This window comes from Bubalus bubalis, chromosome 6 (genome assembly GCF_019923935.1).
Source record: "Bubalus bubalis isolate 160015118507 breed Murrah chromosome 6, NDDB_SH_1, whole genome shotgun sequence".
Taxonomy (NCBI): Eukaryota; Metazoa; Chordata; class Mammalia; order Artiodactyla; family Bovidae; genus Bubalus; species Bubalus bubalis.
This window is the reverse complement of record NC_059162.1, coordinates 79,905,948-79,924,928: the sequence shown is the minus strand read 5'-3', so window position 1 is coordinate 79,924,928 and position 18,981 is coordinate 79,905,948. Positions and strand designations below refer to the sequence as shown.

Below are 18,981 nucleotides of genomic sequence, written 5' to 3'. Positions count from 1 at the left end.
TGCCATGATCTTCATTTTTTGAATGCTGAATTTTAAGTCAGCTTTTATTACTAGCTCATAATCCGGGAACTGAGATCAGAGAGGCTATACAATTCTTCCATGGTAAATCATGATGATGTTCATGAATAAATACTTATTATATGCCCAGTCCTGTGCTAAATTCTCACATACATTATCTCATTTAAGCCTTATCACTGCCTGTGAGATAAGTACTATTTCCCTTTTACAGATAAGCAAACTAAGGCTCACAGACATCAAGAGCTTGAAGAGTTGGTGAATGGTGCTGCTGCAATTGAATCCTAGGGTATCTGACTCCGAAGCCCATGTCTTCCAGTTCTACTGCTTCCAATCAGCAGCTGAGTTGTGGGACCCTGAGGATGGCTGTATACACGAAAGGTCCATTGGGGCTCTTGTGAAATGTCAGGTTCTAATCTCAGCCAGGCTTCTCTTAAGTTTACCTATGTCACAACTCCTTTTTTATTTCATAATATATGTTCATGTGGGTGGCTAGCAGAGTTGCCTGACATCATAAGGTGATGTTGGTGAAGACATTTCAAAACTAGGCAAAAGAACTGGATGACATAGCAAGGTAAGCTATCTACATCTAGTTTGTGGGGGCTAGAAGTTGTCTTTCCTGTGGCAACTTACAGAATCAATTCTTGGTAAATACAAAGGGACCTCTGGCACCAGCTAAATCCAATCTCATTTTAGAAAGAGGTTAAGGGCCAAAGATCCCACAGCAGGTGGAGGAATCCAGACCACATGTGTCTGAATACTGATTTCCTAAGAGCAGTTGGTTTTCAAAGTGAGCTCTCAAGATAGGCAGCCCCAGCTCTACTTGGGGACTAGTTAGAAATGTCCACCTCATACCCACCGAATCACAGAGACTTTGGAGGTAGGGATCAGCAGTTAGTTTTGACAAGCCTTCCACGTCATTCTGATGCATGCTCAGGTTGGAGAAGGACTGCAGAGTGTCTGCTATATATTATAGGGCACATGGCAGGAAGAAGAGGGGAGATTTGTCATCCCCTCCAAAGCCCCAGAGGCTCTTTCCCCTCTTTGCTTCCAGAAGAAGGGCTAAAAGGGCTCTATATAACAACTCTCTGATGTCCACAGAACTTTGAGATAGTTTTTAATTTTTAATTTATTTTTTGCTGCACTGGGTCTCCTTTGCCTTGCTGGGGCTTTCTTTAGTTGCAGAGAGCAGGAGTTACTCTTAATTGCAGTGCTGGGCTCAGATGGGCTTAGTTTGTCCAGGGCATGTGGCATCTTCCCCCATCCAGGATCGAACCTGTGACTCCCTGCATTAGGCGGATTCTTAAACACTGGACCACCAGGGAAATTACTGAGATAGTTTTGACAGGGGAAGGGGACTTTGGAACAAATACTGACCTGGGGTTGGCGGTGGGGGGGTTGGCAGCCTGGGGGTGCTCCTGGGTAAGGAGAGACTAGGCTCTGTCTGGCTATCAGTGTGTGGAGGAGAAGGGCTGGGACCTGGGATCCCACGCCAGTCTCTCTCACCCCCTCCCTAGCCCCCCAACACAGACAGAGCAGCCAGGAAGCTAGAGAAGGCTCTTCTCCACACTGTCCCTCTGGAACTGGTGAGCCACGTGTGGGGGTGCTCAGAATCCTGCAGGGGATTTCTGCAATGGCAGGAGACAGAAGGCCTGTGGAAAGATGGCAGAGGTGTACGGAAGGCACCTGTGTGCTCCTGCTGACGATTTTTTTTTTCCTTTATGCTGAAGGGTCGATAATATCTGAGGTGAGGAAATAATGGAAATTGATTCGCTCTTTAGCAGCTGCATCACATATGGATGGCCGGAAGCTGGAGACTTGTGGGCAGGCGGTTATCACACTAAGTCCGAGTGGAATATGAAGGCTCTGTGCGGGGCGGGAACAGATTTAAAGAGAATATGGATTGGGATATTGGGATGCGCTGGGAAGGCGAGGGAGAAGATAGCATCCATTGGGACTGAGTTGTTAATTTAGTGCCAATGTCGTGGCTTCTTCAGTTCTGGAACCAGTGTATGAGATCCTGAGGGTAGGATCATTCCTAATTCCCCCTCCCCCTTCCCTTTTCCTTCTAACTCCAGAACCCTGCGCTTTGGAGTCGTGCAAATGAGAGTTCAAAAGTCCCGCTGAAATGTAGCTTCCACAGGGCAGGAGTCCATCTCAGGTTCGCAGCTATATGCTGAGGGACTAGAGTGTCTGGCACATAGTAGGTGCTCAATAAACCTTTGTTGAATGAATGACTCAATGAATGAAGGGTCGTACTCCAAGCCTCCTTTTTCGTCCATCGTGCATGCCCTACCTGGAACTGTTGCTGCTTCAAGGAAATCGCCTAGCTCCGAAACTGACGCACAGTAGGCACTCAACAAGTTGTATTTTTCCTTCTTTTCCACAGGAGACCGGCTCCCTAACCTACCGCAAAAGAGGGGTTTCTGGCGCGTGCGTCTTCTCCACGTTCCTTCTGCCCCGCGGGCCCCACGGCGTCTCAGGGAGCAAGGTCGCGGAGGGGACGGGTGGGAGCGGAGCGGCAGGACTGGGGCGGGGTGGGGAGCGCAGGCGGCCGGCTAGCGCGGAGCTGGTCTCCCGGCTTACGTAAGTCGCGAGCCCCGAGCGGCCGGCCGGGGCTCCGAGTGGGGGCGGGCGGAGGCGGCGCCGCCCAGCGGGATCCGGGCTAGAAGCCTCGCAGAGGGCCGCGTCCCGGCCAAGGTGTGTGTTTATTTGACTTCTCCGGGTGGAGAGGCGCCGGACTCTGGCTCCGCGGCGAGGAGAGCATCCCTCAGACCTCTGCGGAGGCGGCCGCTGCCACTCCCGGGGATGTGACAGCCGCCGGGGAGAGGCGGAGGCGCGGACCAAATGCTGCCCACGTGCGGGGACCCGGGTTGGGGCTCAGCCCCCAGGCCGCCGCGGCGTGGGGCTACTGGAGGCGCGCTTGGAGTCACCGCCTGTTCCGGCTGTCTCACTCGGTGGAGATTGGCGTGGGGATGCCCGACCCCTTCCTCAGACTGGGCGTGGGGCACGAGATATAGGAAAGGATCGAGGTGGGCCTGGCCGGGCTGACCCCACTCCAAGCTCCCGAGGGCTACCCCCGCCAGGGGCGGGCGCTCGGGAGTTCTCCGGGATCGCAGAGTGGGGGCGTTGAGGGCGGGGAGGTGTAGCGTGGCGCTTACTCCGCCCTCGAGCCGCCCAGGCGCGGGGCGGAGAGGAGGGGTTGTCTCAAAGTCTCTCCTTCCCCTGCAGGGGCGGCGGCGAATCTCCGCGCGAGCCCAGGGTGTCAGAGGCAGGGGCAGAAGAAACAAAGTTCCCGGGGCTTCTCCGAGGCCGCTGTCCCGGTTGTCAGTTCGGCCTCCCCCTCCTCTCTGAGGCAATGGCTTCCAAACTCCTGCGTGCGGTCATCCTTGGGCCGCCGGGCTCGGGCAAGGGCACCGTGTGCCAGAGGATAGCCCAGAACTTTGGCCTTCAGCATCTCTCCAGCGGCCACTTCTTGCGGGAGAACATCAAGGCCAACACGGGTGAGAGGCAGCGGGGGCGAGTGAGCGGACGCGGGATCGGGTGAGGCTGGTGGGCCAGCCAGGGGCTGAGTCTCTTCGGTCCCCGGGCGCCCTTCCCCCGCCCGCATGTGGTAGTGCAGGCTCCTACGTGCCGGGGCGCATGCAGCTGGTGGCCCGCGGCCGTGCGGCTTAACCGCGCCCGGGAGGAGGCCGAGGCTAGCTGGGCGGAGGGTAGGAGGGGCGCGAGCCCCACTCCCACCCCGCCACGGGCTGCTCTTGCCTTGGCGAAAAGCGGGTCACCAACCAGCAGATCGCGGCAGCTGAAAACCCCGAGCTTCTCTCTCGCCCGGCTTCCTTAAAGCCAAGTCATCCCACCGCTTGGCCGTCTCCCACCCAGTTCACCGCGTCCCTGGTGACCCGTAGCATCTCCTCCTCTCGCCAGAGCCCCCCGGGCCGAGCGCCGCCCACCTGTGGGAGTCGGGCCCTGCCGCGCGCTGGGGAACCTGTGGCGCCGCGGGGCTCGCAGCCGCGCGCCGCTCCAGCCCCTCCACGCCTCCCGGGGCCTCTGGGCAGAGCCCTGGGTGGCTTTGAAAGGCCTGTCTGTTCCCTGCCGCCTTCTAAGGTAAACTCTCACCACTAACTTCCCCTCCTCTTCAAGCCGGGGCCTGACCCTTAGGAGACAAGGAGATTTGATCTGACAAATTACAGTTTGAATCCAGCCTCCTTGGAAATGGCTTCTTGAGAACGCCTCCCTTGGCTTGCCTGGTTCATTTGGGCTACAGGTCGCCTGCTCTCCTTAGCCTGTCAGTGCGGCCCTTCTCCCCTCTCCTCCCACCCCGCGTTCACACGAGTTCATAGTGAATTGGCATTAAAAGGCGAGAGGTAGGTAGTTGTGGTGCTGCTGCGAGGTAGTTGGCCCTTCTGGGATGCAGATACTCACAATTAGCAACTCATTTATGAAAACTTGTTATTGCAAACGGGGTGCTTCCCTCTGTCTTTTGTTCTCATCTGTTCCTAGGTGGTTATAGCCTATTACGGTATCTTCTTTACAGAAGCACAAATTAGTTTGACAGAGGTGCTTGGAAAACGGAAAGCCTGAAAGGGCGGGGAATTAAGTATCTCAAAGGCAGAATTTTACTCCTTATTTCTTAAAGCAGGTTTTAAGAGCAAACTTTTATTTTGATTTTCAATAATCCTGTTCCCCACCCTTCAACATTCAGAAGGCTGCGTCCTGTATACCTGATTGCACCTGGAATTTTCTCTTGCAGGTATTGTTACCACAACTGGGTCTATTTTAATTTTAATAATACATTCAAATGCAGTTTACTCCTTCCCTGTTTGGAATGCAGTTTGGGTGGGGGGAGAACTGTGAGAGGGTAGGCTGGCTCAAGGTGGCCAGGTGGGTTTTGTGGTCAGGTGGGGCTTCTCAGTGGGTATAATGAGGTGAGGAAACTGCTGGGTGGGATTGAGCCCATTTTTCTGCCTTCTCTGTACCTGACTCGGTAACTTGCCTCCTTCTGGCATGAAGGCTTTGCACCATCCATCCTGGGACTGAATTAGTGGCTCTTTCCTTTTAAAAAAGATGATTTACTTATTTATTTTTTTGGCTGTGCTGGGTCTTCCTTGCTGCTTGGGCTTTTCTCTAGTTGCAGAGAGTGGGGGCTGCTCTCTAGTTGCGGCTCTCAGGCCTCTCATCCTGGCTTCTCAAGTTGCAGAGTACTGGCTCCAGGGCACGTGGGCTTCAGGTAGTTGCCGTTCCCTGGCTCTAGAGCACTGTGAATAGTTGTGGTACATGGGTTTAGTTTCTCCTTGCCTTTTAGAATTCTCTCTTCAATTCAGGGATTGAACCCATGTCTCCTGCCCTGGCAGGAGAATTATCTATCACTGAGCCTCCAGGGAAGCCCACTCTGCTTTTTTGAAGAGAATGTGATGGGAAGTCGCTTGTTTCTGCACTTCTTAGGGGGTTTGAAAACTTTTCCACTTGTTGTTTTCCCTTATTTTGTTCATTTTAACTTTCCTTTGTTCAGAATTTTAGTCTCCGTTCTCTTTCAAGTGCCTTCATTTCCCTGCCAGTGTTTCTCCCTGGAGTAAAAAGTGACTCTGCAATGTTTAAATTATCTTTTTCTGTTGGGAATCAAGTAGTTTATGCATGAATCAATTAAAACTTAATCAAGAATGGACTTCCCTGGTGGTCTAATGGTTAAGACTCCGTGCCTCCAGTGTAGGGGATGCAAATTCGATCCCTGGTCAGGGAACTAGGATCCACTGTGCTGTGGGCCAAAAAACCCAAAAAAACAAAAGCCCTATCAGGGAAAGGAGAAGAGGACAAATAAAGGACAATGACTGTTTTGAAAGTGGCCTGTTTCTAGTGGACTTGGAGGGTGCTTTTGGGTTATTTTTCTCAGAAGATATAAGAGTCTTAACAGGCTCATTGCCTGGTAAATAAGAAACCATTCCGCAGCATTTATTTTTCTGTTACTTGCTGTTTGCTTTTCACTAATTTCCTGGCAGAGAAGCACAATGACCGCTCTGTAGGTGCCCCTTTATAGTTGAAGGTTTGAAGGAGATGCTGAAGTGCAGCAAAATCCCAGGAAGTAAAACCTTGGTAAGAATTTGAATTGGAAAGTAGCTCAGGCCATCTGCTGCAGCCTGCAGGGTTGGGGCATACTCCTGTCCACATGGTTTTCCTGCCATTACTGCCTGGTGAAAAGGTGCTCTTCCAGGAAAGGAGTGGCTACTCATTACATTTGGGCAATTTTCCCTCACCTGCCCTGGCAAAATTCATCTCTTTGCACATAGCTTGTGAATTCTATTGCTGCTGTCACATACACTTCTGATGCAGTGCAGCGAATGTATTCTGATTTATCCAGTAGATACTTCCTGAATACCTGCTATATGTCAGTGATCTAGGTGCTGGGGGCTATCGCAGTATTTTTTTTCTACCTTCACCATAGTCCAGTTGCCACTGAGAGACTTAAAGGATGGATCTGACAAATTGCCTAATGAATAAAAGGAGTTCAACAAGTCTGATGAAGACACGGTCATAAATTCTATCTACATCTTTCCCAGAAGAGTCAAACAGCTTTTAGGGATTAAGTCCATTCTGCTTAATTAGCTCTGATTTGTGATAAAAGTTTGTGTTTACTATGGATCTCAGATGAGCTTTGTGATATCTGTCACCTGTTGGCTCTGCCTGGTCTGCCTGAAGCTCTGCAGGCTGAGACTTATCAAATACCTTATTTGAAGACTCACCCCCAAATTTTTGGCTTACTTTTTTTTTTAGCACACTGAATGAGTAAATAGATGGGAGAGTTCTCTTAAGTTGCCAGAAGCTGGGACACTGTCATAAAAAATATTAGCTTTTGTGTGTGTGTTTGCATACATATGCATGAATCTATATGTGTGTGTGCACACACACACACACACACACACACACATACACACACACATACACACAGCTGGCACTCAGTAGAGTTCCATTAAAATTTGGGACTTCCCTGGTAGTCCAGTGGCTAATGTTAATGCAAGTTCATGTGCCGGATTGTGCAGTGAAGCTAAACTGAAACGTCAGAGTTTGGAGCGAAGAAAGATGTATTGCAAGTCCATGCTAGGAGGTGGCTTATGCCCTGAAAATCCTGAGGCTTCCTAAAGGGTTTTTGCAAAGCATTTTTAAAGGGCAGGTGAGTGTCTCAGGGTACAGGATCAGCCAGTGTACAATTCTCTGATTGCCTGATGGTGAGGCAGCAGAGTGGTGTCACAGGGGTTAAACTTATTTGTCCTTAGGCTCCAGGAGGCCTGGGGCTATGTGCTCATGGTCACCAAATAGTTCTTCTGTTTGGTGGAGTGGGGTTTTACATCAGCAAAGCATCTCAGGAAATTTGCATCAAATACTATTATCTAGGAGAAGGCAATGGCACCCCACTCCAGTATTCTTGCCTGGCAAATCCCATGGACGGAGGAGCCTGGTAGGCTGCAGTCCATGGGGTCTCGAAGAGTCAGACATGACTGAGAGACTTCACTTTCACTTTTCACTTTCATGCATTGGAGAAGGAAATGGCAACCCACTCCAGGGTTCTTGCCTGGAGAATCCCAAGGACGGCGGAGCCTGGTGGGCTGCCGTCTATGGGGTCGCACGGAGTCGGACACGACTGAAGCGATTTAGCAGCAGCAGCAGCAGGTACTTCAGAGAGGAGCTAAAGCAGAGGATATAGGTGAAGGCCTGTGGTTACACTAAGACTGTGATCCCATCTCAGAGGGCCTGGGTTTGATCCCTGATCAGGGAATTAGAGCATGAATGTGTGTTAGTAACTCAGTTGTGTCCATCTCTTTGTGACCCCATGGGCTATAGCCCACCAGGCTCTTCTGTCCGTGGAATTCTCTAGGCAAAAATACTGAAGAGGATTGCCATTCCCTTCTACAGGGCATCTTCCTGACCCAGGATTGAACCTGAGTCTCCCACATTGCCGGCAGATTCTTTATGGTGTGAGCCACAAGAGTCCGAATGCTGAAACTAAAAAAAAAAAAAAAAAAAAAAAAAGAAAAGAAAAAATCCCACATGTCTCAACTAAAAAGGCTCAACAAAGACCTGGCACAGCCAAATAAGAAAATAAATACCAAAAACCACTATCCCCAAACCTTGGGACTTACCTGGCGGTTCAATGGTTGAAACTCCATGCTCCCACTTCCCCTGCAGGGGTACAGGTTCAATCCCTGGTCGGAAATGAAAGTCCCTCATGCTGCATGGTGTGGCCCAAAACAAACACCGCCCGCACCACCCCCCCACCCCCCCCCCCCCCCGCCATTTATATTTAGTGGTACCTTCATTCGTTGAGTGATCAGTGAATGAAATCTCCCTCTGAAAGGTATGAGACTCCTGTTTTAAGGTTTGTACTGGATCTACTATCTCAAGTGCAGGGAAATTGGAAAGTTTCCATTTGGAAGCATCCTGGACTTGAGAGAAGAGATGTTCAAGAGCAAACCTGTTTCTGCTCTTAATTAATATTAACTGCAGCTCTTGCTGAGGTTTGCAGATGGGATTGGCATTTCAAATTAGTCTATGGGCTGAGCCTCCCCTGAAAAGATGATCTAGTTCAGAAGGTTCAGGGTTTGTTTTTTTTTAAATGCTCATTAAGTATAAATGTGTGTCTTTTCTTATGTAAGAATGAAAACGTCTGACAATTGGAGAAGTTGTATTAAAGAGACTAATGTTCACCAATGTATTTAGAACAACATTAAATATTAATAGTTCATGTTTTTGGAGATCATACAAAGTCTTGGCTTAGTCTACTATTTCTAGAGTATGGGATATTCCATATTTTTTCCCTCGTTTGGTGAGACTCAGGATGTAGGTCAAGGACCTGACAAGTTTGGAGGCATCTCTCCTGTCTGCAGGTCCACTTGTACATCTCCCTGTTTTTCCTTATTTCTTTGAGGGTTTTCATGCATACTTCAAGAGAACTGTTTTATTTGAATAAGGTCCCATGACAATAAGACTGACTTTCACACATGCATAGTTGAATCTGAGCTTCTTTTCAGTGTGGTCATTTTTTAATGGAAATCCACTTAAAAAAATTATTTATTTGGCTGTGCCAGGTCTTATTTGCAGCACGCAGGATCTTCAGTCTTCACTGCGGCATGCAGGATCTAGCTCCCTGGCCAGGGACTGAACCTGGGCCCCCTGCATTGGGAGCATGGAGCGTTAGCCATTGGACCACCAGGGAAGTCCTGGTCATTTTTTAAAAGTAGTTTTTTTTGACCAAAGTCATGCCTTGTAGAAAATTTGAAAAATGCGAAGCTGTGAAAGAAACTGAAAAGGCAAGTGAAAATTACCCACTATTCCACACTGACACTAGGAAATTCTAACAAGTTATTTTTTTCCTGTATATTTGCCCCGCCATCCCCAACAAACTAACTTGGCGTCCCACTTGGATATTGTGAGCATTTTGCTGTGTTCTTACCACTTCTTCAAAACCATTTAAAGTTTCTATGTTATAGTCCATTCAGCAGATAAAAGTGAAAGTGTTAGTCGCTCAGTCGTGTCTGACTCTTTGTGACCCTGTGGACTGCAGCCCACCAGGCTCCTCTGTCCATGGGATTCTCCAGGGAAGATTGCTGGAGTGGGTTGCCATTCCATTCTCCAGGGGATCTTCCCAAGCCAGGATTCAAATCTGCATCTCCTGCATTGGCAGGGGGACTCTACTGTTGCACCACCCTGGTGCTGCTTTATTCATGTACTTTTTTGCTTACTAAATATTTTATTTAATATAGACACAGATACACATACTTTTGTGTATATTTTTATTTTTCAACATCCCCACCCCCACCTCCACGCCCCCTCATTGGCACTGCTACACTTGCAGGATCTTAGTTCCCTGGCTAGGGATTGAATCCGGGCTCTCAACAGTGACAGTGTGAACTGCTAACCACTGGACTGCCAGGGAATTCCCTATACTTGTGTATTTAAACGCTTTCTTTGTTTTTCTTTTTTCTTTTCTTTCTTTCTTTTCAGCTTGAAAGCAGTCTCTATTAAGTGAACAGATTACAAAAATAGTGGTAAATACCTTAATTCATCCAATAAGCCTGTTGATCTGGTCTTCCTTGCTGCCAGCATCTCCACCTTCTACAAAATGGGTGGTCCTTTTCTTCATTCCGCCTCATGGAGAAGACGGTTTGAAGGGCCATAGGAAGTTGTTTACTTCTTTGAAACATTTTTCAGCAGTATAGATCTTATGAAACAGATTCTGCATGTAGATGATGCCATATTTGCCAAGAGATTGAGCATCGTGTTATCTGTCAGGGCAATTCTCCTGTTGATTTTGCCATAACCATACTTGTAGATCAGTTCATTTGTTGACTTCAGGTTTGGGTAACACCTCATGCAATGTATGGTTCCACAATTCTCAGCATGTTAGTTGAAGCCTTGCTGAGCTTTACAAAGGTGCCTTGGAAGATCTGATGGAGATGGAGAAGCTGCAACACCTTTTGAACCTTTAGGCTCACACCAGTGATACCTCTGATCCTGATGATAAATGCCAGTTTGGGTTCCTCAGCACAGAGAAGTTGCCAGCTTTTCTTGCCATCCTACCATTCAAATTTCAGTTCTGTACATCTGCCTGTATTCCTTGTGATACTGCTTAGCTTTTTCATAGATTAACTTCCTCCTTACCTTTTAAAGCATCTTTTGGGCAAAGTTCTTTCTCAGGCATTTTATCTTAAGCTCTGCAAAATTCTTTTGCTTTTTTCTTAAGGATTTCTGGCACAGCAGGAACCTTCTTTTTCTTCTTTTCTGCACTCTCCATGGTTCCATCCAGGAAAGAGGCCTTTCATTGATTTTCTGATTGCATAAATAGTTCATGTTAAGTTACCCAAGGTTTAGAAATGCAAGAAAGATGAGGAAGTAAAAAATTTGTATTTGCACTAACACTAACTAGGAGGAAATAATAACTGTTAATACTTTTTACGTGCAGAATATCTTCCCGACAGTTTTTTAAGAATATATTCTGTATCACTGTTTTGAAAATGGCTTGTTTTATTTCACAGTGTATCATTTAATATTTTCCAGTGTCATTACAGTCTGTTCTTCAATGTGAGTTTAATGCTTTGTACTATTTCAATGTAATTTTTATTACACTCTTGATTTTTTGAAAAAGGTGATACATGTAGAGGGTTTCCTAGGTGGTGCAGTGGTAAAGAATCTGTTGCCAATACAGGAGATGCAAGAGACTTGGGTTCGATCCCTGGGTTGGGAAGATCTCCTGAAGCAGGAAATGGCAACCCATTCCAGCACTCTTGCCTGGAAAATCCTGTGGACACAGGAGCCTGGAGGGCTGCAGTCCATGGGGTTGCAAAGAGGTGGACATGACTGTGTGACTGAGCACACACATAATACATGCAGGTGGTAAAATGTTCAAATACACTAGGAATGGTGTGGAAAATCTCTCCCATCCCTGACCTCTGGTTCCCCAGTTACTTTCCACAGGGATACGTACTTTTTACTTTTCTTGGATTTCATCCTAAAAATATGTGTGTGTGTCTGTGTGTATATATATGTGTATATGTGTATATATATATATATATATATGTATGTATGTTTAGTGGTACCTCTTTAAAAATGTACACATATATCAGTACTTTGTTTTGCCCTTCTTTCTTTTTTAAATATTTATTTATTTGATGTGCCATGTCACCCAGGCTTCTCTGGTATCTCAGTCGGTAAAGAATCCTCCTGCAATGCAGGAGACCTGGATTTGATCACTGGTTTGGGAAGATCCCGGAGAAGGCAATGGCACCCCACTCCAGTACTCTTGCCTGGAAAATCCCATGGACGGAGGAGCCTGGTAGGCTGCAGTCCATGGGGTCGCTAAGAGTCGGACACGACTAGGTGACTTCACTTTCACTTTTCACTTCCATGCATTGGAGAAGGAAATGGCAACCCTCTCCAGTGTTCTTGCCTGGAGAATCCCAGGGATGGGGGAGCCTGGTAGGCTACCGTCTATGGGGTCACACAGAGTCGGACACAACGGAAGTGACTTAGCATAGCATAGCACTGGGAAGATCCCCTGGAGGAGGGCATGGGAATCCACTCCAGTATTCTTGCCTGGAGAATCCCATGGACAGAGGAGACTGGCAGGCTGCAGTCCATGAGGTTGCAAAGAGTCAGACAAGACTGTGCAACTAACACACACAGCACATGTCTTAATTATGGCACACAAGATCTTTACTTGCAACATGGGAACTCTTAGTTGTGACAGGTGGGATCTAGTTCCCTGACCAGGGATAGAACCCAGGCCCCCTGCATTAGGAGCACAGGTACAGCCACTGGACCACTAGGGAAGTCCCTGTCCTTTTTAAAAAAACTTAGCATTATAGCTTGGACATTGGTTTCTACTAGTGTTTATCAACCTACCATATTCTTTTAAAAAATTGGCTGCATACTCCTATCATACGACTATACCATTGTTTCTTTCACTGACCAATTCTCAACTGTTTGGGTCTCAGGACCTTTTACTACATTTAAAAGACATTGAGAACCCCAAAGAGTCTTTTTTATACAGGTCCTACCTATAGTTATTAACTGTACTAGAAAGCAAAACTAAGAAAGTTTAAAAATATTTATTAATTTGTTAAAAGTAAGAGTAACTGGGCTTCTCTGGTCTCAGATGGTAAAGAATCTGCCTGCAATGCAGGAGACCTGGGTTTGATCCCTGGGTCAGGAAGATCTCCTGGAGAAGGAAATGGCAACCAACTACAGTATTCTTGCCTGGAGAATCCCTTAGGACAGAGGAGCCTGGTGAGCTACAGTCCATGGGGTCTTGAAGAGTCAGACATGATTGAGTGACTAACACACACAAGAGTAATAAACCCATGTTAACCTATTTCTATTAAAAAAGAACTGTTTTCTAGAACAAACTCCAAAGAAGAGTAGCATATTTGCAAATCTCTTTAGTGTTTGGTTTAATAGAAGAAAGCTAGATTCTCACATCTGGTTTCTTACTCAGTTTGCCATGTTGTCAGATGAAAGTATTGGAAGAGAATCTGGCTTTACACAAATATGTGGTTAGAGAAAGAGGGGATTCACAGACACTGGGAAAGGTCTCGTGGACCCTTGGGGATCCTTGGACCACACTTGGAGAATGGTGATTTAACCAGTTGCCTGTGGGTTATTTGCAGTCTTTCAGTATACAAAAATACGCTTTGCTGACTGTCCCTTGGTTATATTTTTCAACAAAGGCTTGAGTGCCAGGCAGTATTGGCTTATGGGACACAAAGAGGTGAGTCAAGGTCTGTTCCCTGAAGGAGCTGTAAATTTATTGGGAGAGGCAGTGAGGCAAACAAGTGTGCAGTGGATGAAAGGCTGCAAGGTGTGTGTGTGTAGGTCCTGGGCACATAAGGAAGAGGCAGCCTACCCAGCATTTAGGAGGAAGTGGGGTTAAAGGAAGAGGCTTCCTAGGTGGCACCAGTGGTAAAGAACCTGCCTGCCAATGCAGGAGACATAAGAGACTCGTGTTCAGCCGTAAGAGCTTTATGGTATCTGGTCTTACATTTAGTTCTTTAATCCATTTTGAGTTTATTTGTGTGTATGGTGTTAAAGTGTAGAAGGAAATGGCAACCCATTCCAGCACTCTTGCCTGGAAAATCACATGGATGGAGGAGCCTGGTGGGCAACACCCCGTGGGGTCGCAAAGAGTTGGACACAACTGAGCAACTAACACACACACATATGGTGTTAAAGGGGGCTTCCTTGGTAGCTCAGATGGTAAAGAATCTGCCGTGCTGAAGACCTGGGTTCAACCCCTGGGTCAGGAAGATCCTCTGGAGGAAGAAACAACATCCCACTCCACTGTTCTTGCCTGGAGAATTCCATGGACAGAGGAGCCTGGCAAGCTAGTCATAGCTTGCACAGAGTCATACATGACTGAATCAACTTAGCATGCTTGCATGGAGTTAAGGAAAGCTTTTCAGAGGATATTTCTGAGCTGAATTTTGACAAGTCAGCTCAACTAAGAGGTGAGGAGAGGTAGATGTTTACATGGAATACCTGGAATTCCTCCTCCAGGGCTTATTTGAAGTCCATGGGATCATTGCTTTTGTGACTTGATTACACCTTGTATATTATCATTTTAGACCTCATTCACCCTGTAAATATTGTTGTTCAGCCACTAAGTCGTGTCCAACTCTTTGTGACCCCATGGACTGCAGCACACCAGGCTTCCTTGTCCTTCACTGGCTCCTGCAGTTCGCTCAAATTCATGTTCATTGAGTCAGTGATGCTGTCTAACCATCTCATCCTCTGCTGCCCCCTTTTCCTTTTGCTTGCAATCTTTCCCAGCTCAGGGTCTTTTCTAGCAAGTCTACTCTTCACATCAGGTGGTCAAAGTATTGAAGCTTCAGCATCAGTCCTTTCAATGAATATTCAGGATTGAGTTCCTGTAAGATTAACTGGTTTGATCTTGCAGTCCAAGGGACTTTCAAGAGTCTTCTCCAATACCACAATTTGAAAGCACCAATTCTTCAGCGCTCAGCCTTCTTTATGGTCAAACTCTCACATCCATTCATGACTGCTGGAAAAACCATTGCTTTGACTATACAGACCTTTGTTGGCAAAGTGATATCTCTGCTTTTTAATACACTAAGTTTGTCCTAGCTTTCCTTCCAAGGAGAAAGCATCTTTTCATTTCAAGGCTGCAGTCACTGTTCACAGTGATTTTGGAGCCCAAGAAAAGAAAATCGGTCCTTTCTTCCACTTTTTCCACTTCTATTTGCCATGAAGTGATGGGACTAGATGCCATGATCTTTGTTTTTTGAATGTTGAGTTTCAAGCCAGCTTTTTCAATCTCCTGTTTTACCCTTTTTTATTATGCATATTATCATTCTATTATACATATTCTTTTAATTATACATATTATCAAAGGAAAGGGTTATTATTCTTGCTTCATATCACCTTTTCTAGTTTCCATTACTGTGCTTACCTTTAAGATCCATACACATATGGTACCAGGAAACTTTTAATCTTCTGCTTCTAACTTCCTGGAACTCAATTCCTGGGTCAATGATGGCAACTGATCTTGAAACTAGAGTAAATTGGCTCTAGACGATTAGCTATAAATACAATCATTATGAAGGGCATGAAGAATTGCATATTTAACAATATACCAAGTAAATTGTTAAATTGTTTCATATTATGCTAGTCTTCTCTTTAGCACTGTGTGTGGTCCATGTTGTGAAAAGACTTAAGACTTGGAAATTTTTTTTTTTTTAAGTTTTAGTATGCTTTCACAGTGAATCAGATATATCAACTGTGTATTGTCTTTTTAGTGAACTAGATATATGTACAAATATATATATTTTAAATATATTTTAAATCAGGTAATAGAGGCTTTAGATTACTCTGCCTTTTCCCCTCCATCACTTGATGTTTGGTTCTGATTGGCCTTTAAGACATAGTACAAAAGGTCTCATTTGTAGAGCTTCATGCAGTCCCAATTAGATGGCTGATGTTATATTTTAACAGCCTCACTTCCAAGTTCCAAGGGTTCTTGTACTGGTTAAGCGACAGGTCTGGCAGCAAGCATCTCTTCCTTGGCCAGGGAGACTGATAGTATTGAAATAATGCAAAGTCACTCCTGCTCATCAAATTCCCAAGAAGCCAGAAATCAACTGTTTTCTAGTCTAAAGCATTTTTTAATTGACCAGCAACCTGTGACCCTGGCACTTTGTAATTCTTGTGACTTGATCATTGTAACTGACATTTGCAGTGGGTCAAGCACGCACTAGACTAGCCAGTGTGGCACATTCTCTGTGCAGCACGCTTAGTTGCTCAGTCATGTCTGACTCTTTGCGACCCCATGGACGGTAGCCCGCCAGGCTCCTCCGTCCATGGGATTCTCCAGGCAAGAATGCTGGAGTGGGTTGCCCTGCCCTCCTCCAGGGGATCTTCCCAACCCAGGGATCAAACCCAGGTCCTGTATTACAGACAGATTCTTTACTGTCTGAGCCACCAGGGAAGCCCATGCACGTTGTCTAGTCCACACACAAATCTGGAGCAGTTGTAAGTAATATCTCCTTTTATAAATAAAGAAATGGCATCAGATAGGTTGAGCTACTTGCCTTACATCAGATAGTCAAATAGAGAAGCTAGCATTCAAACTTGAGACTGCATAGCTGGGGTTTAAGCTTTCCATTGTGTCCTGCTGCCTTGCAGGTGCTCCAGTAGCTAGTGAATATCTACTTTGTCTTAGAAATGTCACATTGGGCAGGAGTGGCAGGGAATCTGCAGGTTAGCTCTCCACAAGTCCACTGAGATTGAGCAGACCCTTTAATGGTGAGCTGGAGATACATGGTTTGTTGCTGTTACCACTCTGTCCCTAAAACATTAAAAACAAAATTCTAAAATAGGAAACACCGACTTCCTCTTTTCTCCCATAAAAATGGGCCAAAAGAGGTCTAAAATAGAAACCATATGTATTTGTGAGTAGGCAGAAATTGTTTCTCATCATAATGTTAAGACTTCTGGAATAATACTTGTACTTTTTAACTTATTATAGTCCCTTAAAAAATGTTTCTGTGCCTGGTTAGGTAGGGGGAGGTATGCACAAGTGTCCTTGAGGTGTTTACTGTCGAGGATTCAAGTTCGAGGTTCCATGTTACATTCTCATGGGTCATGGTGGGTGTATGTGGGTGAAGTGTTGAGGTCATGAACATCATTGAGGGAGGGTGTTATTCAGATATAACTTTCTCCCTTTCTCCCATAATGCCTTTCACACTTTAGCTAATCTCTCATAGTCTGTTTGCAGCCCCATCATTTCTATGAAGCTTTTCCACAGCTGTTGTAGCTATATGTCATTTTCTAATCTGGAATTTCTCCAATACCCATCTGTACCTCTAACACGGCATTCACGATCACCTCCCTGGAAGATGATCCATTTCATAACTTAAGTTACAGTCTTTCACCATCTGAAGAGTAAATTCATTAGCTTTAGTTTAGCTCAACAGAAGTTTTGAAATCGTATTAGGGCAGGAGAGAAAAGCATCTGAGATAACTGTACACCTTATTTGTTATATAAGTGCTATGAAGCAAATATAATAGTGCGGGGACAGAGTGACCGGGAAGATGACTTCAGACTGTGAAGCCGGAGGACGCCTGTCTGAACAGATGATGTATAAGCTGGGCTCTGAACGTGAGCATGGCAGCCAGGTATGCGAAGACTTGGGCAGAAGGATGAACATGTGACAAATTGTAATATAGGAGTGAGCTTTCCATCAGTGGAGAAGAGAGGAGACAGGTGTCTCGGGAGTATCATGAGTGCAGAGGAGATGGCAGAAGTGGCTGGAAAGGTGTAGGGTGGCCAGAAATTAGGACTTCATTATAACTGGATGCAAGGCAATGGAGTTTTTTTTTTTTATTAGCTTTATTGAGATATAGCTTTCATATAATAAAGTTTATCCTTTTAGAGTGCATAAGTCAGTGCTTTTTTTTAATAGAGTTGTGCAACCATCATGCATGTATGCTCAGTTGTGTCTGACTCTCTGCGACCCCATGGACTGTAGCCTGCCAGGATGCTCTGTCCGTGGGATTATCCAGACCAGAATACTGGAGTGGGTTGCTGTTTCCCCCTCCAGGGGATCTTTCCCACCTGGTGTCCTGCATCTTCCTGCTTTGGCAAGTGGATTCTATACCACTGAGCCACCTGGGAAGCCCTGTGCAACTACTATATAATTACAGAACATTTTCATTACCCCAGAAAGAAACCCTGCACCTATTAGCAGTCATTCCCCATTCCCCTCCTCCCTCTAGCTCCTAGTAATCACTAACCTACTTTTTGTTTATATGGATTTGCCTTTTTTGATCTTTCATATAAGTTGACTCATATAATACATAATTTTCTTTTGCAGCTGACTGTTTTAACTTTGCATGTTTTTGAGATTCAACTATATGGTAATATGTGTCAGTACTTCATTTCTTTTGCCTAATAATACTCTATTAGATGGCTATACCACACTTTATTCTTTCATTCTTTGATGGACACTTGGGTCGTTTCCTGCTATGAACATCACTGTACACATTTTTGTGTGGACATGTTTCCATCTCCCTTGGGTGTATACCTAGAAGTCGAATTGCTAAGTCATGTGGTAACACTATGTTTAACATTTAGAGGAGCTGCCAAACTATTTTCTAAAGCAGCTTCATCATTTACACATTCCCATCACCAATGAATGAGTTTTCCAATGACTTTGTTTCCTTGTCAAGTCTTGTTATTGTCTTTTTCTTTTAGCCTCCCCAGTGGGTGTGAAGTGGTATCTCATTGTGGTTTTGAATTGCATTTCCCTAAAGAAAGGCAATGCCAAAGAATGCTCAAACTACCGCACAATTGCACTCATCTCACACGCTACTAAAGTAATGCTCAAAATTCTCCAAGCCAGGCTTCAGCAATATGTGAACTGTGAACTTCCAGATGTTCAAGTTGGTTTTAGAAAAGGCAGAGGAACCAGAGATCAAATTGCCAACATCCACTGGATCATGGAAAAAGCAAGAGAGTTCCAGAAAAACATCTATTTCTGCTTTATTGACTATGCCAAAGCCTTTGACTGTGGGTCACAAGAAACTGGAAAATTCTGAAAGAGATGGGAATACCAGACCACCTGACCTCCCTCTTGAGAAACCTATATGCAGGTCAGGAAGCAACAGTTAGAACTGGACATGGAACAACAGACTGTTTCCAAATAGGAAAAGGAGGACGTCAAGGCTGTATATTGTCACCCTGCTTATTTAACTTCTATGCAGAGTACATTATGAGAAACGCGGGGCTGGAAGAAGCACAAGCTGGAATCCAGATTGCCGGGAGAAATATCAAGAACCTCAGATATGCAGATGACACCACCCTTATGGCAGAAAGTGAAGAGGAACTAAAAAGTCTCTTGATGAAAGTGAAAGAGGAGAGTGAAAAAGTTGGCTTAAAGCTCAACATTCAGAAAACGAAGATCATGG

At 45.7% G+C, this 18,981-nt stretch overlaps 1 protein-coding gene across 6 annotated transcripts in view; it reads left to right on the top strand.

Annotated features, from left to right (window-relative positions):
- Positions 1 to 2,488: 2,488 nt before the first annotated feature.
- AK4 (adenylate kinase 4) overlaps positions 2,489 to 18,981 on the top strand; it is a 97,458-nt gene continuing 80,965 nt past the window's right edge. Inside the window, exons 1-2 of one of the 6 annotated variants that reach the window (XM_025288537.3) lie at positions 2,489 to 2,506; positions 3,247 to 3,518. In XM_025288537.3, coding sequence (XP_025144322.1) covers positions 3,374 to 3,518 — 145 coding nt within the window. In that variant the 5' untranslated portion in view covers positions 2,489 to 2,506; positions 3,247 to 3,373. Of the gene's footprint in view, positions 2,507 to 2,590; positions 2,716 to 2,744; positions 3,048 to 3,246; positions 3,519 to 3,972; positions 4,120 to 4,620; positions 4,766 to 18,981 lie in introns of those variants that run through there. The other 5 variants (XM_044944892.2, XM_044944891.2, XM_006058918.4 and 2 more) reach the window with 5 other exon arrangements.